We start from the raw sequence: 20,031 nt of genomic DNA, 5'->3' as shown, positions 1-20,031 counted from the left end.
ACGTACTCGATAAGTGCGGGGCATTCCTCTTACTATTATTACGATTGCTGTTGCTGTGGGTTTGGAGGACGAGTGTAAAACATTGCGTGATGAGAGGAGGAAAAGTGTCTTTATCCCCTCTCTGATCTGTTATTGGTCAGACTGTCGCCCATATTTAAAATTTCCCATTTTATCATTCCTCTTTCTCGCTCTCTTTTTTAAAATGATGGTTAAAAGAAAGTAGATCTTCAAGTTTTTCTCTCTAATGTGATTTTCTACTTGTGCTATGTATCTCAGAGCTATTTTCTTTAAATGTGGGAAATGATTACTGCTTATTTGAACAAAATGGACTTTGATCACGCTAAGTAAGAGAAAAGAACCACAAAGAGGTGCGCCTTAAACAGTCTGTACCTTGCTGCACGGAGCAATCCAATAGGCTACGGCGAGAAAAGGGAGGCCTAGGGAGACTCCAAAGACAGCCAGGAATTTCACAGCGATAGACTGTTGACGTAAGCCTGAGAGATTTTCATACCACATGGTGAGCAATTGCTGCTGACAGTTAGGATGAGCAACGAACTGTAAAAACAGAACAAAAACAAAACACAAAATGCGAACAGGAAGTGGCATCAGTAGCACTTGAACAGTATACGACTTGTGGTAGCTTGGGGCTGGAATGTTCCATCTGGGGGCGTGGTCTGTGTATCAGAACAGGAGCACCTGGGTCAGGTACCTGCTGGGCCCTTCTGACTTGGGGATCCTGGGGGTCTCTGTGCTGAGGCCAGAGTCCTCACAGGACTAGCTGCATCAGTGCTTGGCAAAGTGAGGGTCTTGGAGAAGTCTCAGCCACAGCAAATGACAGCCAGCTTCTAGGTGAATGCTCATCTCCAGTGAAGGACACTTATCCCTGGGTGGAGTTCATTTGGGGATCACTGTGGAAGAATGGATGGAGCACAAATGGGGCTTTGGAGTCCCACATCGATTTGAATTTTGTTTTACCATGTACTAGCCACGTGACCTTTGGCCAGCTGCTTCACCTCTCTGAGCCTCAGTGTTGTCATCTGCAGGACAGAGTCTGTCGCATTGTCTTACAAGATGACATGAGATGTTGTAGAAGGTGTCCCGTCTCTCTGTTCCTATGCAGTGCAAGAAAAGGTGCTTGTGGTGCGTCTGGAGGATGTGTTAAAACTGCTCAGTGTTTCCCCACTGGATTTCGGTGGTGCCAGCCTTGGGTCCTGGGGGCTCTCTGTGGCATGCTGGAGCACTGACACGTGTCCCCCATGCAGTAGCTTTTCACCACCTCCGCTCTCGCTTGAGACCGCCCTGCCCTGATGCCCAGGTTACATGGTAGACATCTTGTGGCCACTTTGTACTGTTGACCTCAGCTCTCTGGATCGAGCTTATTGGACTAGGGGTGGAGTCCTGACTTACACTGGCACATCAGGTTTTCTCTCCAGGGTGTTAATATGTAACCTTGGGAGATCTGGGCAGACATCTTCCACTGTGTGGACTAAGTAGCAAAACACACCAGTTAAAAGGAGAAAAAGAAGAATGCAATTGTGTAGAAAAGGCTCAGCTAGTGTCTGACCATCACTGGAGCCCAGCTCCATGCTGCCCACATGGTCCACGAGACACCCCTGGATTCACCTTTTCCTCCTGGATCCAGCAAATTGAGCTGTGACCACACATTTCTTTTTTCTGCAAATACTTGGTGCTACTCGACCAATTGTTAGTCGATCCTGAGTCCTGGCCAGTACAAACTGGTAATAGGCAAATACTCAAGAAGAGTTATGGGAATACAGTTTACTTTTAAGAAAATCACACTGATTTGCTCATTTTCCCCCTGGGCAGGAGAAAGCCATTATTTGCTTTGGTCACCCTGCTCTCTGGCCCTGCTCAGGGTAGCCATGTGCCATAGGAGCTGGGACCCATGAGCGAGAGCAGATAGACGAGCATTCCTCAAAGGGGCTGGCTTTCCATCTGACCACTCTGGAGCATAGCATGCCAGTTTTCATCTCATTTGCATGAACAGTGATTCCTGGGAAATACGAAACATTCCCTCTTCATTATAAGAACAGTTTATTTATTTTATTTAATTTTTTTTAATTTTTAATATAATTTTTATTTAATTCTTGTTCAAGTACAGGTTTCTGTCTTATATTCCCAACCCTGCCCGCCCCCCACCCAAGAACAGTTTAAATAAAGCTATTTAAAAAAATTCTCGGTGCAGATGGCAGCACGTTCTTGTTTCCAGTTTCTGGGAACTCACAGCAGCAGGCAAATGACATGTAAGGTCACTATCAAAGATTTATTTGGCCTCCCAGTAGCACCCAATAATTCTGTAATTCAAACATTAGCTGCAAACAAGGCTTTTTGGCTAGTGTTATTCATAGCAACCTCTAAGAAGAGAGCAAAGGATTCTCCTGGACTAGATAGGGACCCTGGACCAGCAAGCAATATGCTTCCTGTTTCCTGTATCCTTCCCGGCTCACAGCAAGGAGGAGCATGCAAGACAGGCATGTGGATGTTTCAGTAATTCTGGGAGCCTGGTCATGAGACCGGTCCTGCAGACAGGTGGCGGGTGGGTGTGGGAGGCAGTCAGTTTCGCTTGTCAATAGTCAGCCTTTGCTGGGTGCTGCAGTGGCCTTGCTGTGGAGAAATCACAGTCCAACTAGGAGGTGGGACATATGCCCACGAAATGGCAGAAGACCATGTGGCTGGCCGTGAGGCCCCTGCACTGGAGCTGCTCTGGCAGGACTCCTGTCCTCATTCCCTCCATTGGCCTCCATGTGTCTGGGAGAGTCCATCCGTGCTGCTTCTGCTGCCTCCTGCAGACGCGGCAGCACAACTGACTGGGTAGCGGAGCTGGAGGGGAGGAGGTTCTGAGAGAATATGTGGGAACCATTTCCACTTGCCCTCGCCTGCCTTGGAGGAAGGCAGTGGTCCCCACTAACACGAGGAGCTCTCTAAGGCTCTGCCCTTCCCTGGTCAGATCTTTGTTATTTTCCACAGCTGCTTTTTCCCTCCATAACAAAACAGCCTAGCCCCAAGCAGGCTATTTATTTGTAGCCAGATTTTATACCACAATGCTCCCAGAAAGCTGGCAGCAGCTTTTCCAATAGCTGAGGCCCAGTGATTGTTTCTTTTTGTATGGGCACTTTTCTGTATTTGTGGCAGGCCTTCGAAGACTGCTTCGTGACGTATGGCTCAGTGTATATCAAAGGGTTTTTTCTACTGTGCTTCGAAGCACAGAGAAATACCATCCCTGAACCAGGGAGGATGACAGTGACAGGAGACACACCATCAGGACACAAAGAACACCCTAACCAGAGGGCAGTTTGCCAGGGAACAAAGGCAGGAAGGACTCTTGGGGGCAGGGGCAGCAGGAGGATCTTCAGAAGCAGGGTCAGAGAGGCTCTGATGGAAGAAAAGCACACAGCTACATAAAACGGGAACTCAGAAAATCGTGATTGTCTTGGGCCTGCTAGCTCACAAAAGGGTGGGATGATCAAAGGCTGGGTGACACAAAGAGCGTTGCCCAGGCCATTCCTGCCCCTAAAACATCTGGACCGAGATAATGGTACACTTTTATGAAAGTTATTCTAGGGAAGAACTGATGTAACCACCTCAGTTTTCCCAATGACATGATTCATGTTCTTTATAGCAGGGTGTGTGTGGTGGCCTACTGAGAGCCTGTTAAGGTGGGTGGCTTACACAGCACTGAGCAGCCTATTAAGGCAAGGGCGCCAAACTATTTTCACTGGGGAACACATCAGCCTTGTCGGGTTGCCTTCAAAGGACTGAATGTCATTTTAGGATTGTAAAAATGTAACTACTCCTTAACTAGGGGCAAGAAGCTGGGAGCTGCCACTGGGTAGAAACAAGGTGCTGGGTCCCATAAAACGAGGTGGAGGGCCGGATTTGGCCTGCGGGCTTTGTGTTTGCCACCCATGTCTTAAGGGAATATAAATCTAGCCACGTCCACCACTGGGATGGACTGTCCAGAGAACTGGGCAGGGGGCAGGGCAGAGCTAAGAGAAGTTGAATTGCAAAGATACAAGAGGATGCTCAGAGGCAGAAGTCCCCACAATGGAGAAGGACACTAGTGGGTGAGCCAGACCGGAAAACATGTCCTGAGAGTCAGAGGGGCCAGAATTTGTGTGGCCGCTAGTTCTTGAATCCATCCCAAGCCCATTCTCCTGGTGGTGTGTTTGACCAGCCTTCACGATTACTATGACAACATTTCTACACAAAGCTAGGTTTTGTGATAACATCTCACCTAAATTTCTTGTTCCTGCCTGCCGCCGGTGGCATAGTGACTCTAGTGGTGGCCTATGGGAACTCTTGGGCATACTAGCCAAATATTGGCTGTTAACTTTGCTTTTAATTTATTGATGGGCCAAAGGAAACCCATTTCTTCCACTCTTTCTCTGCTTTAAATATATTCATAGGCAAATATGTGATATTTTAAGAATAGATAATTATTAAATAACAATAGAAGAGCTATAAACATTCCATGAGTAACTGTTGAGTATTTTCAGGGTGGTTTGACGGGGTAGTAATACCCTGGGCCAGATACTCACATTACAACAGGGTCTAAGACTTTCCTGATGGGGGTTCATTAAGTGCACAGACTGGTGCAAGGCTGCCTAGGTTCCAGTCCTGGCCCTGCCACATGCTGGCCATGTGCTCTTAGGTCATTGGCCTTTCTGTGCTGAGTTCCCCTCTTCTATGACCCCCTCTAAAATGAGGTAAAAAATGAGGATTAACTGAGTTTTTGTAAGGTGCTTAGACTAGAATCTGGCAAATAGAAAGCACTGTATTAGTATATGATGAATAAAAATGAGCCCATAACTTTCCTTTCCTATTTTTCCCTCTCTTCCTCTTTTTCTCTCTTTCATTCCTTACAGCTGTACTCTTTGTTCTGACCTCCATGTGGTTTTAGTACACAGTTTCTTGAAGTGTTAGTGCCTTTGGAAAGGATTTTGTAGCCTAACCAGGAGGGTTAGGCCACTGCCTGTAGGCCACTCTATCCAGTAGCTGCTTCTTTATCCTCCACTGAAGGTGCAGCCGGATTTCCCCAGGCAGGTAGCTCTGAGTGGGCTGGTCTCTGCTGGGGCTGTCCTGGCTGCTGTGAAGTCTGTTAGCTGCCCCTGGTGATGGAACCCTCCATTGGTGAGAGCAGCTCAGGTTACTGGACCTGCCAAGGCACTTCTCCTCCCTCTTTGATGCCCCCTCCATTTTCCCCCTGTTTTGGGGGAAGCAGGGCTACATTTGAGCTCAGAGGCTTTGAGGCTGTGTGATCCATAGCCCTTAAGCATGGATTTTTCTCTCTGACACTCTAGGCCTCTTTTACAGAGTAACATGGCAGTGCATGATTTGGTAAGTTGAAGAATAACTTAGCCGGAGGAAAATTTATGAAATCCAGTGCTTATAGGGAAAATGACTTTCTTTTATACAGATAAACCATCAAAGGCCTGATCTCTGATGTGACTATGGTTAAGATCATCTACTTGGCTCATCACCAGCATTTGCTTACAGAAATGTTTACATTTATATTTTAGGGAGACAGGCACTTTGCCAGTCATCAAGTGGTTTTACTTAGTGTGGATGGTCCATGTGAATTTCCTGTTCAGAGCATCTCCTGAGATTGGGTTCAGTGGTGCTTCCCATTCCAGTGAGCTCCCTCTGGAATTCTCTTGATTTCACTGGCTTGGACTTCAGCCCTTCCTGGTCTTAGTTCTTTGTTTAAAACAAACAATAAAAACCAAACATTTATTGAGCACTCATATGGATCAGGCCCTGTGCTTAGCACATTATTTCTCATTTAATCCACATTACACAATAAAGTGGGTATGATTATGGCTGTTTTGAAGCTGGTGGTGCTGCAACTGTTCAGATCTGTCTCCAGAGTGGACATTTTCACCTGCTCCTTACACTGCCTCTCCCAGCTGAAGTTTCCTGCATCTTTTCTGGGTCATCACTGTCTCATTCTCTTTGCCAAGCAAGAAGGCATCTCTGTGAGCCTGCAGATTTCAGATGTGCCACAGGGATGCTCCGTAGGAGCCAGTGTTCTGGGCGTCTCCTTTCACCCTGTGGCCATGGGCGGTGTGCTGTTGGGGAGGACAGTTGGTCTCTGCCTTCCTTGTCCACAGCAGTGCAAGTTCTATGCTAACCCCACGTTCACTCCCTTTGCACTGTTTGGGATCGATGGAGGGATTGAGGTCTGGATGGAGGAGGGGATTTCAGTTGGGGAGAAAGGAAGCAAGTGAAAGGGAATGAAGGAAAGTAAAAGAAGAAGAGAACAGAGCAAAGGCGATAGAGTTTTGAACCTGACTTCCAGCTGCTGCTCCAGCTTGATCCCTGCTCTTTTCCTTCCCATCCCTAATCTCTGGCCAAACTCCAGAAAAGCTGTTCTCAGAACCTGCCCAGAGCCTGACCATCTCTGAGCCTCTGCTCAAGGCATCTCTTGCTACCTGTGATGCTTCCTTTCTTATTTCCATATATCCAAGTTTTGTCCAGCTCAATAACTATCCCTTCCATGAAAGCTTACCCTACCTTCTCTTATCTCATGCGACTCTTAGTGTCTCCCTTTTATCCAAGTTATATGCCCGTGTGATCCTCTACTGGAGAGAGAACTCCTGGAGGCCCCGTAGTCCTCCTGTGGTGTGCAGTGAGTGGGTTCTCAGGCAGTATTGTCTGAATGAGGAAGTGGCGCAGCTGGAAGTCCTCTATGCTCAGACTGCAAACCTGGTACCATCTGTAGGACCAGGGTGGCTCCTTACGCATCGTCCCATGGTGTGGCAGCACCCTGGCCGTGTCACCACATCTGGAAGAGGCACGTAGCTACAAGAGGCTGAAAGTTGCTTGCTTTCTTAGAGACATGATGAATAGGTAAAGGACTGCATTCATGTCTGCACTGAATTTATTTTTACTGTAGAAGTGCTAGATTGGAAAACAATAACAACTTCATTCCCACAGACTATTGATCTAGGAGTTGAAGGAACTTACCAGGAAAAAAAATCACACCATTATCTGACGGGATTGCTCAAAAACTGGGCTGAGGAGGGGGATAGGGATCGGCACTGAGCTCAAGGGGATTTTGGCTTCTTTGTTTTGTACACGTTGCCTTGGCGCACTGCTTCCCTCTCCTCACCTATTTGCAGCACCACCTTCAAAGTTCTCCATTTTCTGGACACCCAGTGTCTTTCAAACACTCCCTTTCTTGCTAGGAGATTCTATTTGGATGCCTGTACAGATGTTTCTCAGTCGATTCCAGCCTTCCTTACCTTCTCTTCCCTTTGTGCACCCATAAGCCCGACCAACCCTGGCATGCTTTTTAGTTATTGCCACAGCTGGAGGACCTGCCAGGCAGCTGCTCACGGAGTCATTCTGGACGTCTACTGGGGAGCAAGCGAGGTGAGCACTTCAGAAGGTTCTCCACTCCCACGGAGACTTGATGGCATGCATTCAGTTGAGTTGCTTGCTCTGTTCTCAAAGACAGCTCTCTTCCTGTTTCTCAGGGACAGCAGGACATGAAAACTCTTTCCCACCTCAAACTAAGCAAACTTCCATTTGGTAAGTTGCTTTGAGGACTCAGCAGCTTCTCTCTTGCCAGAGAAAGAGTGATTTTATGATGAAGACAGTTGTTCGTGAACCAACATACGCTTCAGTGTTTAGAGTGCAGGTATCCAAACAAATGGCGCTGGATTTTTAGAGCCGTGGGTGAGCCATTTCCAGAGGGCAGGTAGAATGGCAGGGGCCTTGGTTGGTCCTCCTGGAGGCCAATGCTAAGTGGTTTTCCAGCGCTTACCAGGGGCTCTGCTATATATCACACTGAGCCCGGCAGGTGCTGACCAGGTGACTCATTTTCCAGTCTGGCTATAGTAGCATGACCACAGTCCCAGTGTGGCCTCAGAGTGAGCTGCTAGCTGGTTCCAGATGCTGCCTCTGCTCTGGCACTTGGGCAGTGACTCTCAGTGCCCTGTGTGGGGCTCTGCCCTAGCCCGAAACCAGAGAGGAAGTGGAAGCAGCTTCTAACAGACCTTCTTGGATTATCTTCAACCACTCACATTTCTGAGCCTTCCCCTCCAGCCAAACTGCTCCATGTGCTGTTCCCAAAAAGGGCCTATGTGGCCCTACCCCTGCTTGTGTTCAGGGCTGACTTATCCTGCTTCTCTCTGGCTCAATCATGGACAGGCTTTAAGACTTAACTTTCTCTGTCATCAAGTCTTCCTGAGTCCCTCAGCTCCCTGAAAGGTCTTGGACTCCTTTGGGTCCTAGTCTTATAGCCCACTCACTTGGCAACCATGGCTCGTGGTCAGGTTGCAAATAGCTGTACTACTGTGTGTTTACATCTGATATCTTTTGCTGTTTTTAAGTTTCAACTGTCTTTACATCTCCAAGAGTCTGTAGCCTTATGTTTTGCACATAATAGGTGCTCAGGAAACACCTGTTGAGTGATAAATTGCATGCTCTTCCAAAGCCTCTAAGATTTGCTTCATGATTTTCTCTGTGACTTATTTCCCCAGAATAATTTCTAAATAAAACAAATCCTCTATTACTCAGGGTCTCATATGTTTACTAGAGGGAAGACAGGGAGAAGTGATGAACCTAAACCAGACTCTTGTTTTCTTATGGAGGAGAAGAAAAATGTGAGGTTACAGTAGGCTTTGAGGGTCATCTTTTAGATTAATGAAGATTATTTAATATCTATGTATATGATTACCACTGTAAACTGACATAACTCCAGAGAATATTTTTATCATTACAGTAATTATTATCATCATTACAATGAGTAGCTAATGTTTATTGAGTATCTGTTCTGTGCCAGGCTTCATGATTAATAGTCACTACATTGTTTAACCCTCACATCAGTTTATTGAGATAGGTATTGTTATATCCCTATTTTAAATATGGAAGCATGAGAGAGAAATTAAGTAACTTGCCTACAATCACAGAGGTGATTGTGACAAAGTCTGGGCTTGAATCCAGGCCAGTCTGACTTGAAGGACAATATTTTCTACTGTTACTCGGTATTTCCACAAGGCAGGTTTAAAATGAGGCAGATACACCAAAGGACGGGGGACCACAGTGACTTCTCCAAGCCCACAGAGGCCGGGACACCTCACATTTTAATTAGCAATAATCGCACCTCACATAAACCTCATTGGCTACGATACTGCCACTGCGCAAAGCTACACCTCACATTTTAAAATGCCGTTAGAACTCTCATTTCTCTGCGTGCCTGCCAGTGGGCAGCCAAGTCCCGGTGGAGACGAGAATCAGGAATATGCAAGGGGAAGGGCTCACAGCCAGTCCCTTGACCACTTCGTCTTCCTAAAGGAGTGAGTCGTCACTTTAAAGGTGAAACCTGGCCCCCCTCCTGCACCGCTGCTGACTCAGCCATGGCTCAACCGCCTGGTCACCACTTGGCCAGGAACCCGGTTAATGTGGAGGCCAATTACATCCAGATTTGCGGCTTTGAAAAGTACAGGCTCCAGCCAAAAGAATGCTTTAGTGAAGAACCTATTAGGATCCCAGGCCTCTTGCCAACTTCCTCCATAATGTTCCCAAGTTGGATCTATAACCCTCTGTAGACTTTCCCAGGTGGTGGTACTCTCCTTTGGGTGCAGAGATTCATGGGGTTGTAGAATATGCACAGGCTCTAGCGTCAGCCTGCCTGGGTGCCAGCCTTGGCTCTACTACTGACTAGTGAGGGGCAGAGTAGCTTAGCTTCTCAGGCCTCAGTTTCTCCCTCTATGAAATGATCTTAATGATGACGGAGTGACTCATGGTCACTTAGGGTTTCAAGGGTTCAGAAAATGCAGTTCCAGTTTGGGGCTTATGGTTCAATTTTTAAATGCCAAAATACTGTTTTTTTTAATATAATATTTTATTTCTGTAATAAAAGTTAGACCCATAAATCATTTATATCTTAAGCCCTGTCCAAGAAGTTATATATTTAAAAAATTTTAATATATTTATCGATTATGCAGTTACAGTTGTCCCATTCCCCCTGCTTCACTCCCCTCCACCCTGCACACCCCGTCCCACCCACATTCCCCCCTTTGGTTCATGTCCATGTGTCATAAGTTCTTTAGTTTTTATATCCCATACTATTCTTGCCCTCCCCCTGTTTTCTACCTATTATCTATACTACTTATTCTCTGTACCTTCCCCCCCTCTCCTCCTCTCACTCCCCTGTTGCTAACCCTCCATGTGATCTCTGTTTCTGTGGCTCTGATCCTGATTTAGCTTTCCGCTTAGTTTGCTTTTGTTTTAGGTGTGGTTGTTAATAACTCTGAGTTTGCTGTCCTTTCACTATTCATACTTTTATCTTCTTTTTCTTAGATAAGTCCCTTTAACATTTCATATAACAAGGGCTTGGTGATGATGAACTCCTTGAACTTGACCTTATCTGAGAAGTACTTTATCTGCCCTTCCATTCTAAAGGAAAGCTTTGCTGGATAGAGAAATCTTGGCTGTAAGTCCTTGCCTTTCATGACTTGGAATACTTCTTTCCAGCCCCTTCTTGCCTCTAAGGTCTCTTTTGAGAAATCCACTGACAGTCTTATGGGAACTCCTTTGTAGGTAATTGTTTCCTTTTCTCTTGCTGCTTCTAGAATTTTCTCCTTCATTTTAATCTTGGCTAATGTAATTATGATGTGCCTTGGTGTGTTCCTTCTTGGGTCCACCTTCTTTGGGATTCTCTGAGCTTCCTGGACTTTCTGGAAGTCTCTTTCCTTTGCCAGATTGGGGAAGTTCTCCTTTATTACTTGTTCAAATCAATTTTCCACTTGTTGCTCTTCCTCTTCTCCTTCTGGTACCCTTATAATTTGGATGTTTGAATGTTTAAAGATGTCCTGGAGTTTCCCAAGCCTCTCCTCAATTTTTTGAATTCTTGTTTCTTCATTCTTTTCTATTTGGTTGTTTCTTTCTACCTTCTGGTCTACTCCATTGATTTGAGACCCAGTTTCCTTCCCATCACTATTGGTTCCCTGTGCATTTTCCTTTATTTCCCTTAGGGTAGCCTTCATTTTTTCATCTAATTTGCAACCCAAATCAACCAGTTCTGTGAGCATCTTGATCACCAGTATTTTGAACTGTACATGTGATAGGTTGGCTATCTCTTGGTCGCTTAGATGTATTGGCTCTGGGGCTTTGATCTGTTCTTCCTTCTGAGCCATTTTTTGGTTGTTCTAAGGGGCGGGGCCTCAGGTATTCACCAGGGCAGAGCAACCCAGTGGCTGTGTTGTGACGCTGTATGTAGGGGCGGGGTCAGAGAGGGAACTGTGGCATTTGGTCTGCTCTCTCTCAGAGTTCAGTCCCTTCTGCCGTTTCCCACAAGCAAACTGGGCCCTTCTGGTGCTGGTTCCCTGGTGGGTGGGCTTGTGTATGTTCTAGGATCCTGTGGGTCTCTCCACTGAATTCTGTGAGGCTGGGAGTCTCTCCTGGCACTTCAACCCCCACAAGTGTTTTCGGTCGGTGCTTTTAGGCTTTATTTCCTGGTGCTAGGGCCTTGGGTTGCGCAGTCTGTCTTGCTGCCCGTTTTCACCTGGTTTATCTGCACACGAATATGGGGAATATATGTCCGTGGTCAGCCTGTGGCCTTGCACCACCTCACTGGGTCTGCTCATTGCCACTGCGTGCCTGGGTCCGCCAGCCACTGCCCTCTCTGTGGGCCACTGACTCTGCCCCTCTTACAGGTCTGGATGAATGGTTGTCGCATATATTTCAATTGTCAGTTCTGGTGTTTTGTTTCTAAGTTTTTGTTGTCCTTAATTTTGGTTGTGTGAGAAGGCACAGTGTGTCTACCTATGCCTCCATCTTGGCCAGAAGTCTACTATATATTAAAATTTGTAATCAGTCAAAAGTGTGCACACTTACAGAGTAGTCATCTATAGTTTTCATGGTTCTTAAGTAGAGAAAGAAATTGATCAATAACAGTAAAGTTTTTCTTGGAAGACTAGCTTTTACTCTAGTTCAAAGACTTTATCACCTAGGAGCATGTGGATCCAGAGGTATTGATGTTGATAGCGGAAGTCTGCATCTACACTTAATTGAACAAAAGAAGGCAAAGAGAGGCTGGAAATGCTTTTCTGAAACATAAAACACAGCTTCCAACTAGCGCAACAATTGTAGTCCTAGGTTGATGGAGCTAGTGGTAAGCAATAGGGTAGGGGGGTCATATATTTTTCAAAAAGATTTCTCAAATTATTGAATAAAATATTAGGTTAGTGGCAGATGAAGGAGTCAGAGGGAAATATTTAGAGTTTATATATAACTTTCTCTTTCTGATTCCAAATTCTCCACCTTTTCCTGCAGAGAAAAATGAGCATATAATAACTCAACAATAATGTATTTGATACACTTTACTATTTACAATCATGCTACATTTTACTTTTCTGTTATTTTAAAAAATAATTTTAAAATTTTTTCTCCTACAGATTTATATTATAATGTAATTTTATTATATGTGTAACGTATTTTATTTTTATTTGATGGTGTATTTGCATATACAATTTAAAGTTTTTTATTTACTTAGTTTTAGGGAGAGGGGAAGAGAGAGAGAAAGAGTGGGAGAGAAACATCAATGTGTGGTTGCCTGTTATGAACCCTTAACTGAGGACCTGGCCTGCAACCCAGGCATGTGCCCTGATTGGGAATGAAACCGGTGACTCCTTGGTTAGCAGGCTAGCACTCAATCCACTGAGCTGCACCAGCTAGGGCTGCATATACAGTTTTATATTTAAAGCATACTGAAGATTTAGTGTCACTTTTTTAAATTTAAAATTTTGAATTCTCAATATTTCTAAATGTTACTATTACCAGCATTTTGATAATATGAAACATAAATGTTGAAATAATGCCATAACCATTGGTTTAAGGATTAGAAATAGCATATATGTGACATACATGCTATACATCTTGGTAGCTAGTGAGTGCAAACCTAACCCCATCGGTAGACATGCATCCATGTATCCACCGGACACAGAGTAAATGCTGATTAGTAGAATGTACTGAGCACCTTCCTGCCTGGAGGACACAACAGTGAGCAAGATGGTTAAGGCCTCTGCTTTTGGGAACCTTGTTAATTTCCATATCTCGATGGCTCAGAGCCAGTTCAGTCTGGATGACAAGGATTTTTTTTTTTATAATGGCCTATGTATTTCCACTTGATCAAATACCCTTTGTAATTCACCTTACCTGTCACTAAGTGTTCTTAGCTTTCTCAGGTCTGCCACACAGACACAGCCGCTATTGTGTCTCTGTAGCCCTGCACTGGCTGCCCACCTCCAACTCTCTGGCCTGTTGTCTGCTTGCATTGGAGCCTCCTGGGCCAGTCCATGCTTTGGTGGGGTGTGTCTAGCCCTCTGCCCTCTGCTCTGCTTTCAGGGGCTGTTCTTCTGCAGTTCTGGTAGGCTCCCATGTGGTAGTAGGTGCTGACTTCCTCAAGGTCTTGAATGCGTCTTTGGCATGTGGGGCATCTACTATCTTGGAGACACCCATCTGCTCTCCATCATGCCTATCCCCGGATCTCCATCTGTTTTCCCCAGCAATGCCTGTCTCTTCGCATGTCCATCTTTTCTAGAGGGCAGTACTCAAAGGGTCTCTGGAAGTGATGCCAGGGTGCAGTAATGCCTGTCACTGTTTTGCAGTTTCTCCTGCTGAGGGTTCAGGCCTGCATGGTTTTGCTTTTGATGATGCCAGGTGGAGGATTACTTGTTTTTATTCCATTTTGCCTCCACTTGACTACATGAGTTAGCTTCCCAAAAGCTAGATGGAGAGAGGTGTTAAAACTCGAGCCAGTACTCTTAGCTTCTCACCTACAGCTCCTCTTGGCTTGTGGGAGGTCTGAGGACCAGCTTAGACTGAACTCAGAATCCGTGCTCATCCTGCACACTCAGATCTCTGAGTGTAGACAGTGTTCAAGTACTTTTCATGTGGTCGGTACCCTGTGCACACAGTATGGGGTGTCTAAGATGAACAGCCCCTCTCCCCAACCACCGCCACAATTCTTCACATCCAGAGCGCACAGAGACTACCCGTTTCTGCCCTCCGATACTTCAGGGATGCTGCTGCTTAGACAAAGAACTTGCCTTGTACCATAGCCAGAAACTCTGGACATGTCAGCTGCTTTTCTCTTGGTGGTAGCTGTGCCCACTCTGTCACCCATGGCTCCTGGCCTGGACACCCTCTGTTGCTCTTTTCACTTCTCTTGGAAGTTCATCACACCCCAAACACTGAGAAACATGCAACATTTATTTCTGGTGCAGGCTCATTCTGGTGGTGCAGCTGACTGTGGGCTCTCTGTTCTTAGATGTCACGTGAGGAGAATGGATATTCAGCAACCAGTGGGAAGATTCGTCAACATTTGTGTTTAGTATCTTAAGAGGCAGTACATCCCTTTGTTTTTCAGGGGGCCAACCCCAAGCTAGGATGTACATAGAATATGTCTCTTTTTTAAACATAGAATATTTCTTAATGGGTTGAGTTAATTTTGCTCCATACTTTGAATGCTGGTTTTTACCCACTGCTGGCAAATAAAATCTCTTTCTCTCAGCATGATCATATTCTTAAGAAGTAGAAACTGAGTCCCATATGTTATGGTGACATATTAAGTTTACATCTATGTATTCATAAATTTATATCCATCCATCCAGAACACGAAGATTGAAAATAATGTCCTGGCTCTTGTGGTTCTCAAATCTTGTCAGGGAGACAGGTAAACAGGCAAATTCAGTGAAGCCTAGTCAGTGCCCTAACAGGGTTTAGTTCAGAATGCTATGGAATAGCATCCAGCCCAAGAGGGGATGTGGAGGGACGGGAATGAAAGGCTTCCTAGAGAATGGATTCTTGAGGTACAAAGGCTCTAATCAGGCCACTGAGACAGTCAGGAAGGGCATGCTGAGGGGAAGGACCTGCAAAGAGCTTGGGCTGGAGAGCCAGCTGGGCCTGGGTGTGAATCCCAACTCTGCCCCTGAGCCGGACCTGTTTCATCTGTAAATCGGGGATGACATGATGGTGCACTGGGTGATGACGGTGCATTCACAGAACTTGGCACAGTGAAGAGCACATTGATTAAGCACTTTATAAATTGTTGTTGTTAGTGATGCTTGAATGCCTGGTCTGTTAGGGAGAGGTGCAGGTAGCTCAGGGCTGATGGCCCACCGGGGAGTGATGGGAGATGGCAGCCCTTCAGGTTCTTGCATCATGCTGAGATGGAGACTAAATGCGACTTGGAAAGGCAGGTGCCATGGGAGCTGGGGGGAGTTGTAACAGACTTTCATTTTTAGGTGTGTGGGCCATAGGGTAGATTGTATGTGCAGACACTCTTGTCCTCATTTCTACCCTCAGTATTCTACCACTTAGCAAAGAGCAGAACAACATTATTTAAGTAGCACCATCAGACCATCTCAAAAGGCTCCAGGGGCACCTGATTTATAGTACCTGCCCAGTGGACAATGATAATTTATGGCAATGCCCAGGATTCTATTTGCAGTCTTTTTAAATGTTAATGATCAATAGTGTAATTACGATGGGGAAAGTTCCTGGGCCAGTTGTCAGTTTAACTTAATTTACAAAGCCATCTGGAGCCTTGCAGAATTTTTTTACATTTTTTTCCAGACAAAATTTGGATAGCTTCTAGCCACCATAATGTTAAACGTATAACAAAGACACTACTCTCCAGCTCTTAGAATCCAGAGGGAAGCCTGAGGGCTCAAGGGTCATGGTGGGTTCTGTGATCGCCCCTCCCTTACCTGCCCAGGAGCAGGGAAAGGGCATTGTCTGTGTAGTGAGGGTGAATTTCTGCTAAGAACTAGGCCTCCTTCAGCTGGACGATAGGCCAGACCAATGGCTGCCTACTATGCTTAGGAAAAAAATCACACTTCTTCCTATGTCTGTAAGACTTTGGGTAATCTGGTTCTTGCTTTCTTCACATCCTTCTACTCTCCTCTCTGCTGACTATGAATCAGCCCTGCTGACCTCCTCAGCTATTCCTGAAATACACCAAGGACTTCATCAACCTCTTGACCAAAATAGAAGTCTCCCTTCTGCCTGCCTGTTTTGTGTATCCTTATATCACTTAGTAACCACCAGGCTTCATGTTACGCATTTATTGTCTGTCACTGTACTAGAATGTAAGCTCCATAAAGGTTAGGACTGTTTTTATTGCTTAGCATCCAGGACAGTGTCCATGGTGGACTCTCAATAAATAGATGCTGAATGAATGAATCTTGTAGCTCATCTCCTTAACTCTACACCCCCGCCCCCAAATGGGAGCTCTAGCCTTTCTTTCCTCCAGGGGTAGAGGGTGGCAGCGGTATCTCCCATTTCACGCGCTCTACACTGTGACAGAGGCTCTTGCCCATCCAGCTGTGGGTCCCATTCCTGCTGCCTTTGAAGCTGGGCTGGCTCGCAGTGAGCTATGTTAATTGATGGAAAGTGGCAGAGGTGATGCTGCAAGACTTTCCAAGTCTGGGCCTTAGCGGTATTCAGTATTTACCTTCACTCCTGGCAAAGTTGCCCTCCTGGAAGGCAACCGCTGTGTAAAAGAGCAGCTCCTGGAGACCGCTATGCTGTTAGGAAGCCCAGCATAGCCAAGGGGATGGAGAGTGACCATATGAAGGAACATTGAAAGTGCCAGACATGTAAGTGAAACCTTCTGGCATGTTCCATTCCAGTCCCACCACCAAATGAACCACCAGCTGAGCTAATGACTCCAGACAATGTAGCACAAAAGAACTTCATGCTTGAGCCCTGCCTGATTTCCTAACCCACAGAATTGTAACCAAATGATTGTTTTTTGAAGCCACTAAGTTTTGTGTACCAAAAGGTAAGTTGAACACCTCTTTTCAGTTTCCAGTCCCCAGCACTCCATCTTGTTTTTTCTCTGTGGGGTTGTTGGGCAGGAGCTCCCTCTGTGGTCCTCAGCTCTGCTCCTCCCCTTTCCCAGCAGAAGAATTCCTCCAGATCACAGCCGGCACTCACTTGTGTTCTTTATCCTCCCTGTGGCCTTCAGACCCTCTGCAATCAGGCTCTTGAGCTCCACTGCAGTGGCCCCCAGAGTCATATCAGCTTCCTCCAGTTGTCAGACATGCACTTGGCTCTGTGTCTTCTTTCTCTCTGACAGCTGTGTAGCCCAGATGCCTCCTGCACCTGCCAAGCCATAAGTTCCTCCTGCCTCGACCCCTGTGCATCACTGGGCATCTGAATAATCTGCTGGGGATGAGTCTGTCTTGTTTTCTTGGCTGATGTCTCATCATGGGAGATCAAGTGTTTTGCCTTCCACCTCCTCAGGAGCTGGCCAGGAGGGCTCTGTGAGCCATGTGGTCCTGGTTCAGGAGGAAGTCCACAGTTTCTGGGGTTTTAGGGATGCTTCTGAAGACCACATGCTGGCCTTTTGGGGGGAGCAGATCCAGTGAAGGGGAGAGGCTGGAGGAGGGATCCTGCTGTTGGAGAGAGATGTTCTGAGACTGGAAGAGGGGAGTGGGCTTTGGGAAGTCCCCGGTAGGGTACAGGCATCAGATTCCACTTGAACTTTTTGCCCAGGAGGTACACGGACCCCGAAATGGGGTCATTCCAGAGTGCTGGGGGGACTGACCAATCCCATGTGGCTGCTTTGTAGAAGGGAAGGGTCCCAGCATGTTTGGCCCAGAGATCTTGCTTCATTGGAAGTTCCATGAGGGAAGGGAGTCTTGTCTGTCTTGTTTTTATTGATTGTATTCTCAGCACCTACCATAGTATCTAGGTCATAGTGGTAAACCCAACTGTTGAGTGAATAAGATGGAGCCATAGCTTGGGACAGATGGTGCTGATTAGGGCACCTTGGGGGCATCACGTGCTCACAGGGGGAAGGGCACAGGCCACGAGCCTCAGGGCTTAGTGCAGCTCAGAGGAAGATGCCCCAGAATGACCGAGACAGACTCTCCTGGAAAAACTGGGCTGGGTTTCACATGATTTAGAAAAATGAAAAAATGATAAGAGCATTTGTGGTGTGCCGGGCGTCATATTGTTCTAAGTGGTTTTCCTGTATTAATTTAATCCTCTCAATATTTTAAACAAATGAGGAAAGTGAGGCCCGGAGAGGGGCCTCACCTGTGTAAGGTCGCACAGTCAGGCTGTGAACTGCAGGCCCTGTCACTGCAGAGTGTTATCTGTCCCAGGGAGCAGTTAAGATGTGACATTTCTTGCCCCTGGAGTCATGAAGCAAAGTCATACTGGTTATGCCTGTTCTTCGCTAGTTATATTTTTAATGTATGAACAGAATGTGTAATATTTTATGTAAAAATTTAATATAAAAGCATTCCCACAGAAAGATTAAGGTGGGAAGTAGAGAATCTTTCACCTAGTAACAGAGTGTAACCACTCGGGTGGTCTGTGTCTTGCCTGTAATGTAGGTCAAACGTAGCCTGTGTCCTAACCAGGACCTGCTGTGGGTCAGAACACCGTGTTTGCCATGTCTGGTGCACACCCACGTTTCTCTGTGCAGTACACCCGGGATTATTATACCCATGGCACGGGATCATTTTACCCATGTATAATGCGCATCTGTATCTTTCCTTCAGAAATGTGGGCAAAAAAGCGCTCATTATACACTGCAAAATACAGTAATTCCTGAAGGATAACATTTGTAATTTACCAGGAGCCCCCCCCCCATTCAGTCCGTACTGTGCACCAGAGCTTTACAGTGAAGGTAGTATTACCCCCACTTTAGAGATGAAGGAGTGCGAGGTGAAGTGATTTGCCTGAGGCGACTCCGGGCTGTGTCCCTCCAGAGCGCGAGATTCTAACCTCTAATCCACCCACAGCTTTTTCTACATGTTGAAAGTTCTCTATGTCATCAGAAACATGCATTGTTTGATTATCTGGAAAGGAGTCAGTTATTTCAGGAGGAAGTCTCTAAGAGCCATGTAAAGAACCTTCAGGATTTGTATGCCCTGTTTATAAAATATAATAACCAATTACAATTGTAAAAGAACATTATATACATCTCTGTGTCCCCCACCCTCATACTACACTGTCAGTTTCCTCTGGGAAGTGGTCTGTTATCTTCAAAGGATCTGTAACTGGTGCTAATGGACTTGGTTGCTGGAATTTTCTCTTTATAAATCCTCCCTAATGGGTCTTAATTTCATTAAATTTCAGCCTAATGGTTACTGAAAGATGCTTCTCCTTTTTGCCCATTGAGTGAGGGTCCTCATTAGAAAGTCAAGTGTTGTTTTGCACCCACTAAAAGTAATCCGAGGAAACTGTAAGAACAGGTAGTGGAGGTGAGACGTTGAGTATCTCTGAGGACCTGCACTGCGTTAGTTTGTACAGTCAGCCCCCACCCCCACAACCCCAAGTTTCTGGCACTGCTCTTCCTTTATGCACAAGACCTATGGACTTGAGCATGACCCCCTTCCTTTGTGCCCTCCACCTCCTTGCTTTGGGAATTTCTCTGCAGCCTGGCAGGGAGGGTCTTGGCCCTCTGGTCTCAGCACAATGCAGTAGTTAAGAACAGAGGCTTTGGGATGAGAGGTGTCAGTTAGATTCTCTGCCCTGCTTCTTACCAGCTGCTTAATTTTCTGTGATTTGCTCTCCCTCCTTCGTCAGTAAAATGCCCGAGGCTGCTGTGAGGGTGTGGCCTACATGAGAAGAACAGGGGCAGGCTGCACTCAGTGGGAGAGGGCTGCTCTACACAGCTCCTTTCTGAGCATCTCTCTCAAGTCTTCGTTCTTCTCTCCGTGTCCCCCCCACCTCCTGTCCTCATCCACGTGGGCCCAGGGCTCTGCACTGCCCTGTCCTACCACAAAGTCCTCCAGGATCCTAAGTGGCCTGCAGTTCCTTTCCTCACCTTAGTGAAATCTCTGTGAGGACAACTTAGGGATATGAGTAAAGCCAGTTGTCCTGTATAGGTAGGCCAGGTCCTCATGGGAGCTTCTAGGTTGAACTTTTTTTTTAGGTTGAACTTTTGCCTTAGAGTGCAAAGTCCTGTTTTCAGCTCCAAAATGACTGTTAGAGATTCCTTTTATGAGCACAGCCACCGCCTCGCTTTAGGCCCTCATC

General features: G+C 46.2%; 1 protein-coding gene and 1 pseudogene across 1 annotated transcript in view; both read right to left on the bottom strand.

The window, feature by feature from the left end:
- Nucleotides 1-20,031, bottom strand: part of TRPC7 (transient receptor potential cation channel subfamily C member 7) — a 131,452-nt gene that overhangs the window by 55,828 nt on the left and 55,593 nt on the right. Inside the window, exon 4 of the mRNA XM_037059541.1 lies at nt 391-555. Coding sequence (XP_036915436.1) covers nt 391-555 — 165 coding nt within the window. The remainder of the gene's footprint in view (nt 1-390; nt 556-20,031) is intronic.
- LOC118996236 (uncharacterized) lies at nt 9,016-9,175 on the bottom strand (annotated as a pseudogene).

This window comes from Sturnira hondurensis, unplaced genomic scaffold (assembly GCF_014824575.4).
Source record: "Sturnira hondurensis isolate 20B ecotype Veracruz unplaced genomic scaffold, ASM1482457v3 Scaffold0011178, whole genome shotgun sequence".
NCBI classification, from domain to species: Eukaryota; Metazoa; Chordata; class Mammalia; order Chiroptera; family Phyllostomidae; genus Sturnira; species Sturnira hondurensis.
This window is presented reverse-complemented; position numbering and strand designations above follow the sequence as displayed.